General features: G+C 45.9%; 1 protein-coding gene across 1 annotated transcript; it reads right to left on the bottom strand.

Annotated features, from left to right (window-relative positions):
• Positions 1 to 725: 725 nt before the first annotated feature.
• Positions 726 to 11,716, bottom strand: LOC141987918 (phospholipase A2 inhibitor gamma subunit B-like). Its single transcript, XM_074953754.1, has 5 exons — positions 11,668 to 11,716; positions 4,807 to 4,959; positions 3,223 to 3,363; positions 1,646 to 1,742; positions 726 to 840 (listed from the first exon to the last, which is right to left on the bottom strand). Exons 1-5 carry the CDS (start codon positions 11,714 to 11,716, stop codon positions 726 to 728), a joined length of 555 nt encoding a protein of 184 aa, XP_074809855.1.
• Between the last annotated feature and the right edge of the window lie 433 nt (positions 11,717 to 12,149).

Raw genomic sequence — 12,149 nt, 5'->3', positions numbered from 1 at the left:
CACAGACGGACAAAGGGGAAGTTTTTTCCCAATTTTTAAAAGTTCTAGCTCTCCCATTGGCTCTTTTGGTCAGGTGCCCACTCCCTTCCTTTTACCTATGCAGGGAGACTTTTTAACCCTTTACAGGTAAAGCAAGTAGAGAACAACACTAAGAGGGATTTTATAGGTAACTGGCTGGCTGGGTGTCCATAAAAGGGAACTACCTCCCCGCACCCCTCCCCCATCCCCACGCCGTTCAATTATCACACCTTGCAAGGCATACTTTGTACAAAGGTTATTTCAACAGTGTGTAGGGTGTGAATACAAGGGTACATTCTGCCACACAACCTTAATGAGAGGGGGTAGAAGAAGAGGGACAGGCTCAGGTGGAATTAATGTAAAGGGGATCTTTACTGAGGCTGCTGGATGCTGGCAGACCCTGTGGTTGTTTTGAATGCTTTCATTTCCACAGCTTTTTCTGTCTAGTGGTTCTACACAGGGTCTCGCTGGGTCCCAGTCTAGCCATTGTGATGCCCAATATAAGTAAACTTCACCAGCTTAAATAAATCAAATATCTAGAAGATTTTTCTTGACTTCACTGAAAAAGGCTAAAGCAGAGAGATTCCAGTAGAAAACAGAGTCCCTGCAAGGGAAAAACAAATGCAGAACGTGCCACGTGCGAGCAGCAGATAGAGTGGCTTCAGCACAGCAATGCTGGGCATGTGTCCCATGGCCTGCAGGGAAGATCAAGAAAGCGGCAGCACCAAGATAAGCCCTGACAGTGCTGGAAGGAGGAGGGCGACTCGAGGGGCAAATCCAAGAGCCTTGTGGCCTCTGCTGGAGGCTGGTTTGCACTCAAACCTCACAATAAGAAAAGGAGGACTTGTAGCACCTTAGAGACTAACCAATTTATTTGAGCATGAGCTTTCGTGAGCTACAGCTCACTTCATCGGATGCATACTGTGGAAATTGCAGAAGACATTATATACACAGACACCATGAAACAATACCTCCTCCCACCCCACTCTCCTGCTGGTAATAGCTTATCTAAAGTGATCATCAAGTTGGGCCATTTCCAGCACAAATCCAGGTTTTCTCACCCTCCGCCCCCCCACAGACAAACTCACTCTCTTGCTGGTAATAGCCCATCAAAAGTGACCACTGTCTTCACAATGTGTATGATAATCAAGGTGGGCCATTTCCTGCAGAAATCCAGGTTCTCTCACCCCCTCCCAAAAACCACACACACAAACTCACTCTCCTGCTGGTAATAGCCTATCCAAAGTGACCACTCTCCTTACAACCTGCATGAAAATCAAAGTGGGCCATTTCCAGCACAAATCCAGGTTTTCTCACTCCCCCACCCCCATACACATGGGGGGTATGGGGGTGGGGGAGTGAGAAAACCTGGATTTGTGCTGGAAATGGCCCAACTTAATGATCACTTTAGATAAGCTATTACCAGCAGGAGAGTGGGGTGGGAGGAGGTATTGTTTCATGGTCTCTCTGTATATAATGTCTTCTGCAATTTCCACAGTATGCATCCGATGAAGTGAGCTGTAGCTCACGAAAGCTCATGCTCAAATAAATTGGTTCGTCTCTAAGGTGCCACAAGTCCTCCTGTTCTTTTTGCAGATACAGACTAACACGGCTGTTACTCTGAAACCTCACAATGTCCACATCCAACCCTTTCTCCCCTTTTGGAGCAGCGCACTCAGACTCGGTGGTGCAGCCCTTCATTGCAGCTTTTAGGGGTAGGGCACCTGCAGAGAGGAAGAAGCACATACCAGGCATCAGGGGAGCTCTGGCTCGTCCTGTCGCTAGTCAGTCCCAATAGCGCTCCCCCCGTGAGGCTATCAAGGTTGTTCTAGTCTCCCTGTCCTTCTCTGATCCTTCCTCTTCCCACCCCTCATCCCCTGCCACTTCCAGTCACCGGCAGGACACTCAGTGTTAGCTCCTCTGCTGGGCAGGAGAGTTTCTGTCAGGTCACTTTCTCTGAAAGCCTTTAGATGTTTCTTTTAAAATTTATTTAAAGAGGCAACTGGAGTCAGTTCGATTGACTGGAAATAATGGGGGTCAGCTGGGCTCCCCCCACCCCCTGCTTTCTGATGAATAAAAGGATGGGAAGCTTTTCGATTTTTCCCCTCACATGGGGATTTTTCTACTTATTACATTAGGAATCAGGATTTTTTTCTACTCTGGAAGTCTCTATGGCCAGCTGGAGAACTGGCAGTATTATTGTGTCAGAGAAAGTATGCATGTAATTATGTATCTAAATACATGAGTGATGTTTATTCAGACTGGGAGTCACCTGGTGGCTCTGTTACACACAGTCCAGCAAGTCCTTTTTCTTAGTCTGCAAGCACTCTTCAGTCTGACAAGATGCTGGGTGGTTGTTAGCTTGTGAAGCAGGTGTTTTTTTGGTGGGGTAGGGGCTGTTGCAAGCAGCAGGAGAGTTTGCTCTCTGTCTTAATCTCTCTATCTAGAGCCAATACTTGGTGCATTGCTTCCTGGGAATCGGGCTTTGGTTTGGAGGCTGAGATTTCTGAAAGAGAGGGTTGCTTGCAATCACCTCTGTTCAGGGACTGATGTATATAGTGTAAATAAATAAGTTACACTCAGAAAATACTCAGACTCCATAACACTAATTTCTTTTCTAAGGGGAAGCCAGCCTGCTACCGATCAGCAGCAAGGGGACACTGTTTACATTTTTTTTAATTCAGGAAAAATGGAATTACCAGACCAGATCAGATTAGGGGTCCATCTAATCCAGTATCCTGCCACCAACAATGACCAGTAGCATATGTGTCAGAGGAAGATCCTGGTTATACATAGCTAAACAGTCACCTGTCCCGAGGGGAAGTTTCTTCGTAATCTCCATTTAGGTAGTAGCTGTTTTAGACTCAGAAGCAGGAGGGCTTAAATCTTATCTACCATAAGTGTAGATGTTCTTATCCATACTTATTAATTTTCTAAATGTCTGATTCTTTTATGAAGCCTGCTAAGATCTTGGCTTCAATAATACCCTGTGGCAATGAATTCCACAGGTTAACTGTATACAACATGGAAAGGGGGGGAAAAAACATTCCCTTGTACCAGTTTCAGATTTGTTCCCATTCAGTGTCATTGACATTTCTTTTGCTTTTTTTTAAATTTGCTTTCTCTCATTTCTCTTTGAAGCATTTCATAGAATGGCGTTTGCAAAATTAACCAAAATCTAACAGGAAAAAATAAATAAGTTACCGATGGTTATTTTCCCAGCTATATCAAAACACTGGGTCTGGACTCCGGTACAACTCACGGTGTTTTCACTACACTGGTAAGAATTCTCAGCGTAGCAGGCTGGACACTGCAGGCCATTGGGAATGGTGTTCATCGGTGGCACTGGGAATAACCAGAAGGATCACAGTCAGCTTTGACAATGTTAGCAGGGACAGCTGGCATTGGGTGGAGGGAGCTTGGCAGCAAATCATCAAATGGCCCTTTAAATCCTCCCACAACAAGGTACTACAGGTCTAGCTCCAGGAGATACCATGGGCAGTTGAGTCTAGTCTCTGCTGACATGAGAGTTTTGCCGAGTGAAGCCTTCTCCCGTGTAGAATCAGGTTAGTAGGAACTCAGACGCCTATCCTACTCCTCCCCACCCCAGCGGGGAGTTATTCAGTGCAAGGCTTGTTGTGACAACTGGTCTATAACTTTTACCATGGAAAATAGGTCGTTATTTTCAATGAGGAATGTAATAAATAGGTGCAAGAGAACCAGAACAGAGAGACTAAATTAGTCCAAACCAAAAGCCACACCGATATAATTCGAGGACTACATTGAAATCATGCTCTGTAAACACAGAAGACTTGGAAGCAGAAGTTAATGAACCAAAATCGGTGTCAGCTATTAGGCCTAATTGGTGGACAAAATAATGAGGGGATGGGCTGTTCTGTCCATCCCTCCCTTTTCGGGTTCTTTTTTGGGAGGGAGCAGAACACTCAAAAGAACAGACAGAGACTACTGAAGTGAGCTTCACCATCATGGCTGCCATCCCCACCCCCATGCCTGTTTCCTGGGACCCCAGGCCTTTGTCATCCTGATCCTGAGAGATCAGGGCCAGAGAGAGGGATCCAGATGACATGACCGCCTTTACTGTCTCCAGCTGAATCCAAAATGCAACCGAGAGTGACAGTTATTTACCCCAAGAGACTAAACAAGGGGTTTTTTTTTCCTCCTAAAGACTCTCTCCAGCTAAAGGGAAAGGGTGTGAAAATGAAAGCCTGATTTCATACTTTACCTTTCAAAGGCTTTCACAGCTTTTCCTTCTTTTCTATTTCTTTATTAAAAGGTTAAAAGGATGTTTCATGGTGTGTTTGCCATGGTGCTAAGCAGGCTGAGGTCTCTGTGTATCAAACCCCGGACCTTGTTTAACACTGTTTAATGTTGGACAGCGACTGGGTTATTTTACCACCATATACTCCCTCTCACTTAATACAACAGGCCCACTGCAGGTCAAGTGGCTATTCTCAGGGACTGAGAGTTATTCAGTCCACTGCTCCCGGCATGTTCTCAGGGACTCAGTGTTATTCCGTAGAGCACCCCTGTAAAGCAGGTGAAATTTCCTACTGAAATCTTGCTTCATTCTTAATCTCTCACAACAGCTTAGAGAGCAGCAGGGCAATCCCTGGTGGGGTCTGGGTGAATTCCCAGTTTGGTGCAAACTTAGGATAGAGAGCAGGAGTTTCACTGTAAGCCTAGGATGAGCCTCCTCCTGGCAGGTGGGTGGGAAGAGGAAGAGGAGGTGGTGGAAATGGGAGGAGAGCACATGCCGTAGATACATACGTGGGTCAGACGCTGTTTTACAGTCTTCTCCCACACAGCAGGTGATTCTGCTCCTGTGTGTCATTCCGTTCCCAAAGTTCATACTAATGGGGTCTGTTCGGCAACTATTGGAGTGCAGGCAGGACTTTTGGGTTATCACAATCCTCTTTGACACTATAACAAAGAAAAACATGTGGAGTTACGAACAAAACAGGCCCACTGTGATGCTTTGAGGCTCCCCCAGAGCAGTAAGGGGTTCTCTCACCACCTGTCCTGTAACTTTGGGTGTGTTAACACTACGTTGCTGTGGCTGTGTCTATACTGCCACTTTCAGTGCTAAAACTTTTGTCGTTCAGGGGTGTGAAAAAACACCCCCCTGAGCGACAAAAGTTTTAGCGCTGAAAAGTGCCAGTATAGACAGCACTTTATCACCGGGAGCCATGCTCCCAGCAATAAAGCTACCGCCACTCATTAGGGGTAGGGGTTTTTTTAATCCCTGGGAGAGTTCTTCCCCCTGCGATAAAGTGTGTCTACACTGCCCACTTCACAGTGCTGCCATGCTGTAATGTGGGTAGTGTAGACATACCCTATGACTCAGAGCCTTGACACCAGTAGCCACCCTACAAGCGTAAAGGTCTTACCCAGCCTAGTTACTCCTGCCCGGGTGACTCCACCAGCCCTTCTGATCCTGAGTCCCCAGAAATCTCTCTACCCACCAAGTTCTTAACTACTGGACACTCGGACTTTCCCAACTCTGTTTCGTCACCCCCCGGAAGAAATGAAACTTGCCCCTGGTTATCAGTTCATTTTGGCAAACACACTCCACACAGTTTGCATATCACAGACCTGCTTGGGGTAAAAATCAACAAGACGTTTATGTTTTAGACAAATCACAGATCCAAAGATGAACTAGGAAGAAGAAGCAAACATGGACAAGTGACACAGAAAATAAACATAAATATGCAACTTCAGGCTTTACACTTCAACATTAGCTAAATTCCCTTTGCTAATAGAAGTTACCTTTGAACAGTTTCCCAGCATATCCCCTGCCATAGAGGGGATCCAGTGTGCAAGACAGACAGCCCCATGCCTGAGACTGTTCCTCAGTTCTGATACCTTTCACTTCAAATCCTGTTCCCTTCCCTTGTAAGAGGGTTTGCAGGGGTTTTTCCTTTCTCTCAATTCATGGTTAATCAGAGCATTGCGGGGGGTTCCCTCTCAATTTGACAGTCAGGGTGTCTCTGTCAACTGTAATAGTCCATATTTTGTCTTTTCATGGGTCATTACTTGGGACTGGTTTTGTGAAAACACCTGGCTTGGAAGGAGCCCATCGCTGCTGTGAGGTGTTGTCATAAACATAAAAGGAAGGGTAAACACCTTTAAATCCCTCCTGGCCAGAGGAGAAACCCTTTCACCTGTAAAGGGTTAAGAAGCAAGGATAACCTCCCTGGCACCTGACCAAAATGACCAATGAGGAGACAAGATACTTTCAAAGCTGGAGAGGAGGGAGAAACAAAGGTTCTCTCTGTCTGTGTGTTATTTTTTGTCATGAACGGAAAAGGAATGGAGTCTTAGAACTTAGTAAGTAATCTAGCTAGAGATGCGTTAGATTCTGTTTTGTTTAAATGGCTGATAAAATAAGCTGTGCTGAATGGAATGTATATTCCTGGTTTTGTGTCTTTTTGTAACTTAAGGTTTTGCCTAGGAGGGATTCTCTATGTTTTGAATCTGATTACCCTGTAAGGTATTTACCATCCTGATTTGACAGAGGTGATTCTTTTACTTTTTCTTCAATTAAAATTCTTCTTTTAAGAACCTGATTGCTTTTTCATTGTTCTTAAGATCCAAGGGTTTGGGTCTGTGGTCACCTATGCAAATTGGTGAGGATTTTTATCAAGCCTTCCCCAGGAAAGGGGGTGTAGGGTTTAGGGAGGATTTTGTGGGAGAAAGACATTTCCAAGCGGGCTCTTTCCCTGTTATATATTTGTCAGACGCTTGGTGGTGCCAGCAATAAAGTCCAAGGGCAAAAGGTAAAATAGTTTGTACCTTGGGGAATTTTTAATCTAAGCTGGTAAGAATAAGCTTAGGGGATCTTTCATGCAGGTCCCCACATCTGTACCCTAGAGTTCAGAGTGGGGAAGGAACCTTGACCTTGACAGGTGTATTTAAAATTGTAGCATAGGGCATGAGCATACTGTGCTATATACAGAAATACACAGATTCATACCCACAGTCTGTATACATGTCTCCTAAGAACCATCAAGTTCAGAACATTACAAGCTTTCATAAAAGATCTTACTCGACATATTTTATGCACAATAACATGGTGTACAACTGGTTGATTCAATTGCTTACTCTTTGGGGTTCAGATTCCCCCCATCCCCGTTCTCCCCTTGGAGTGTCTGGACCCTGACTGTCACACCCAGCCCTGAGGGGCATTCCTTCCTGCAGTGACTTCTTTGCTCCCTCTCTTCCCTTTCCCTGCAATCATGACACAGCATGGCCTTCCCAGCATCGTGACAGGATGATACAAAACAATATGGGGCTTGAGGACAACAAAACCATCCTGCAGCTGGTGCTGATGGGGGCATGGTGATCACCATGGGGAAATGGATTACCCGCAATCACATCTCAGACACTAGGGAGGAATTTCATGCCTCCCCACCCCATACTGTAATATTTACATGGGGAGCAGCTAGTGGCCACCAAGTTTCACTGCAGCTGTACCCCAGCAAGAACACCCCATTCTTGGGACTCTTTAGTAAACAGTTGTTACCCACTGGTCCATGATATGCTGTGTGCCCATCTGTGCCCACTCCATGCATGACAGTCTGTTATAGCCCTGAACTACCGAGAGCCTCGCTTCAGCTGTAGAGACTTGTGCTGTTAGTCCTGGAGGTCCTCAATTCACTATTGGGCTCCTCAGTCGAGCAGAGAAATGTATTACATGATCAAATGGTTGGAAGTTGAAGCTAGACAAATTCAGACTGGAAATAAGGCATAACTTGTGAGTAATTTACCAATGGTCATAGTAGATTCTCCACCACTGGCAATTTTAAAATCAAGATTGGATGTTTTGGTAAAAGATCTGCTCTAGGAATTATTGGGGGAAAAGTTCTCCGGCCTGCATTCTATAGGAGATCCTGACTAGATGGTCGCAGTGTCCCTTCTGGCCTTGAAAACTATGAATCCCTGTTGTATTGGCCAAGAAGGAGACCAATTGTATCCCTGTGCCCTGTAAAGTCTTGGTAAGGATGCTCAGAAGCAGGGGAGTTTGTCTGTCTACATCCCTAGACTCACTGATGCTGGTCTGTCTCTAACGCTAGATGCTTGTATAGTGCTGGCTCTCTACCAATCAGGGCTGGGTCATGGGAGGACTCTGGGCATCAAGTGAGCTGCTCAGTATCAGGACCGGCGGTCAGGATCAATCCAGAGCCAGGTCACGTCAAAACCAAGTCAGAGTCCGTTAAAAATTGAGAGAGTGAGGTGTGAATCAGGGTAAGGCTGGCAAGGGGCTTTCACCAAGGACAGCAAAGGGCTTTAAGCCAAGGAGAGTAAGCCAGGACCAAGGTTGACTAGGTTAGGAGTCAGGAGTCTGTCACTGCGAGGTTTGGCAAAGTGCAGTCTAAGACAGAAACACACTGGTGGTCTGCGTTGCTCAGACAACTTTCAGAAACATCTTCCTGGTTTATATGGGGAGTGCCAGGGAATCATGGAGGGCTGTCGCTTGTGCTTCTTCGGGCAGGACTGCCTGTGGGGCTTCATGTCTCAGCACCTCAGGGTGGCACTCCAGATAGCAGCGAGGAAGTAGCGTCTCCCCGAGCCCCCGGTTCCAGGCCAGTGGGTCCTTACGCAGTCTATCTGTCCATGTTTCTATACCAGGCTCCTGAGTCTAGCACCCTCCCACAGGAACTGCCTATGGGAGCCCTCTGGTATCTGACACTGCCTGGGTTAAAGGTGAATCTCACTCACCCAGCTGGGTTGTGTCCAGAATGTCGACGCAGGTGCCTTGAGGGGATGACAGGGTGACTTAGGGACTGGGGATGTGGATAAGTGGGAAAGGATGCACTTCTGGCAAAGCTACAGTGCTGGGGCCATAAATCTGGATGCTCAAACAGGTGCCCTGGAGAATCAAATTGGTGTTTAGGTCCCTCCCCTCCAAGTTTGAAAACTGGACCCTCACACTGTTTGTTGCCAGGTAGGAAACACTGCTTGGCTTAATAAAAATACTTAGTGCTTTTCATCCAGAGAGTTCCACCTGCTTCACAAGCATCATGCCCCACCCTTTGATTGATGGGAAACTGAGGCATAGAGTGGGTATGTAACTCACCCAGGGTAACCCAGCCAGTCAGTGGCAGAGACAGGAATAAAACCCAGGAGTCTTGTCTCCCAGCTCTGTCCACTGCACCACTCGGGTTTAAGCTCTCTCTTACCTACCTTGTACAATTTCATGCAGGTTTCCATGGGACCGGAACAGCTCTCCCCTATTTCATGGCAAACCTCACACTGAAGAGAGCTCCCTAGGGAAGGAAAAGGAACATACTTTGTCTTAGCGGTTGCTATGAATGTTTCTCACTTCTCCTTTCAAGCTTCCTCTTCTTCACCAGCAGGCATCCTCTGGTTTTCCTCTTGTATCTGCTGACCTGTTTGACTAAGCCACAACGTTCAGGGGAACAGCCAGCAATACTGCTGGGGCTTGTATGTCCTGAGGGGTCAGTATCACTTTACAGCTGGTATGGAGCCTTGGGGGGATAGGATTCCCTGATTCTTCTAGTCCAGGGATGGCACTAATGCATGATGCAGCTCTCCATTTCCCCCCTCATGCCTCATTTCCTCTCTGCTTCAACCACAATGGAGATAACTCACTGGAGAGATTACCCTGCAGCTAGAACCTCTTATGAAAGGAGACTCAAAGAGCTTGTCTTGTTTAGCCTAATCAAAAGAAGGCTGAGGGGAGATAGGATTGCTCTCTATAAATATATCAGAGGGATAAATACCAGGAAGGGAGAGGAATTATTTAAGCTCAGTACCAATGTGGACACAAGAACAAATGGATATAATCTGGCCATCAGGAAGTTTAGACTTGAAATTAGAAAAAGGTTTCTAGCCATCAGAGGAGTGAAGTTCTGGAACAGCCTTCCAAGAGGAGCAGTGGAGGCAAAAGACATATCTGGCTTCAAGACTAAGCTTGATAAGTTTATGAAGGGGATGGTATGATGGGATAGCCTAATTTTGGCAACTAATTGATCTTTGACTGTTAGTGGTAAATATGCCCAATGGCCTGTGATGGGATGTTAGATGGGGTGGGATCTGAGTTACTACAGAGAATTCTTTCCTGGGTGTCTGGCTGGTAAGTTTTGCCCACATGCTCAGGGTTTAGCTGATCACCATATTTGGTGTCAGGAAGGAATTTTCCTCCAGGGCAGATTGGCAGAGGCCCTGGGGGTTTTTCGCCTTCCACTGCAGTGTGGGGCATGGGTTACTTGCTGGAGGATTCTCTGCACCTTGAAGTCTTTAAACCATGAGATGAGGACTTCAGTAGCTCAGACATAGGTCAGGGATTTGTTGCAGGAGTAGGTGGGTGAGATTCTGTAGCCTGCGTTGTGCAGGAGGTCAGACTAGATGATCATAATGGTCCCTTCTGACCTTAAAGTCTATGAGTCTCTTTACTAATGTCTAGCTGGCATTTCCTCCCATTTAGTTCCTGATCCCTTCTCTTCTCGTCAGGCCCCGACACCTCAAGGTGCATTTTAAAGCAAAGTGAGCATTGGGCATGAAGGATGAACCCAGCTAACCCCAAACCCCATTCATCCCTGTCAAGGCTTATTCCCCATTCTGGCACTTCAAGTGCAGAAGGTGGGGTTCTGCAAGGATTTTAAAAATTAATACTGGCCACTCCGGGCTTGTATTAACCTCCTAAAGTCACAGCTTCTCTCTGACCTTGGATGGTACATGCTGCCACCACCCAAATGCAAACTCCTTGGAACCCAGGAAGGCGCACTTGGGAATTCCTTCTTGTGGGGTACCCTCAAGCCCTTTCACTCCCTCACTCCGGGGAAGAGGTGAGAAAGAAAACAAAGGAAATTAGCTGTTGTCCCCAGCTAATTAAACAACATATGCATAAACCTCTGAGGACATCAAAAATCCAATCCTGTTCTTTAAAAAGGGTAAATTTTATTAAAAACAAAAAGAAAGAAAATACATCTGGAACTTAGGCTTTTGCTAGATTTAAAAAGAAACAATTACAAAAATTAAGCATCAAGATAGCTCTCTTGAGGTTCAGCTTAAAGGTTACAAGCAGAACAAAAGCATCTGGGGATAGCACAGAGGAGTCCACAAGCCAGTAAAAAATAAACAGGAATAACCCTAATCGCGTCTTTCTAGACATTCCCTAATTTACTTACATTTCTGGGGTTTCAGATAAGCAATCTTTAGGTATGATCTGATGGTTTTTCATACCTGGCTTAAAGCGTCTCACAGCATAACTGCTCCCTGTTCCCCTCTTTCCCAGAGAATAACAACACACAGACAAAGGGAAGTTTTTTCCCAATTTTAAAAAGTTCTAGCCCTCCCATTGGCTCTTTTGATCAGGTGCCCACTCCTTTCCTTTCACCTGTGGGCTTGTTAACCCTTTACAGGTAAAGCAAGTAGAGAACAGCTCCTAATAAGGGTTTTATAGCTAACTGGCTGGCTGGGTGTCCATAAAAGGGAGCTCCCCCTTTATTTATCACAATCCCAATAGACAGCGGGAACAAATCCATAGGGGTAAGGGATATTTCACACCAGGATGGGAAGACACCCAACTGCAGAACAGCAATTCCAGGGCCGGTTCTACACTTTGGGCTGCGACAGGGTCAACAGTCCGAAAATCAGGGGACTCACCTGCATCTATGAAAGCCAAGAGGATGCAGAAGGAGAAGGAAACCTTCATGATGACAGGGAGAGCACAGGCTGCAATGGGAATAGAGCTGCTGAAAATTCAGTTCTGACAGCAAACACTCCAAAGGGGGCTTTTATAGACTGGATTGAACAGCAGAACATCACAAGTGAAATTCGGCAAATAAGGGAAGTTAAGCTAAGTGCCTTCGTACAGCCTGCTGAAGACTCCCAGGGACTATGGGAAATGTAACTGTTATGGACCTACTGGGAGAAGCTCCATAGTTAAGGGTGCATTGTTTTTTACTTTGTTTAATTTAAAGCAGGTATTCAGCATCTTTGTTTCACAAGAAGAATACTGGTTTCAGAGTAGCAACCGTGTTAGTCTGTATTCGCAAAAAGAAAAGGAGTACTTGTGGCACCTTAGAGACTAACCAATTTATTTGAGCATAAGCTTTCGTGAGCTACAGCTCACTTCATCGGATGCA

This window comes from Natator depressus, chromosome 5 (genome assembly GCF_965152275.1).
Source record: "Natator depressus isolate rNatDep1 chromosome 5, rNatDep2.hap1, whole genome shotgun sequence".
Taxonomy (NCBI): Eukaryota; Metazoa; Chordata; order Testudines; family Cheloniidae; genus Natator; species Natator depressus.
This window is presented reverse-complemented; position numbering and strand designations above follow the sequence as displayed.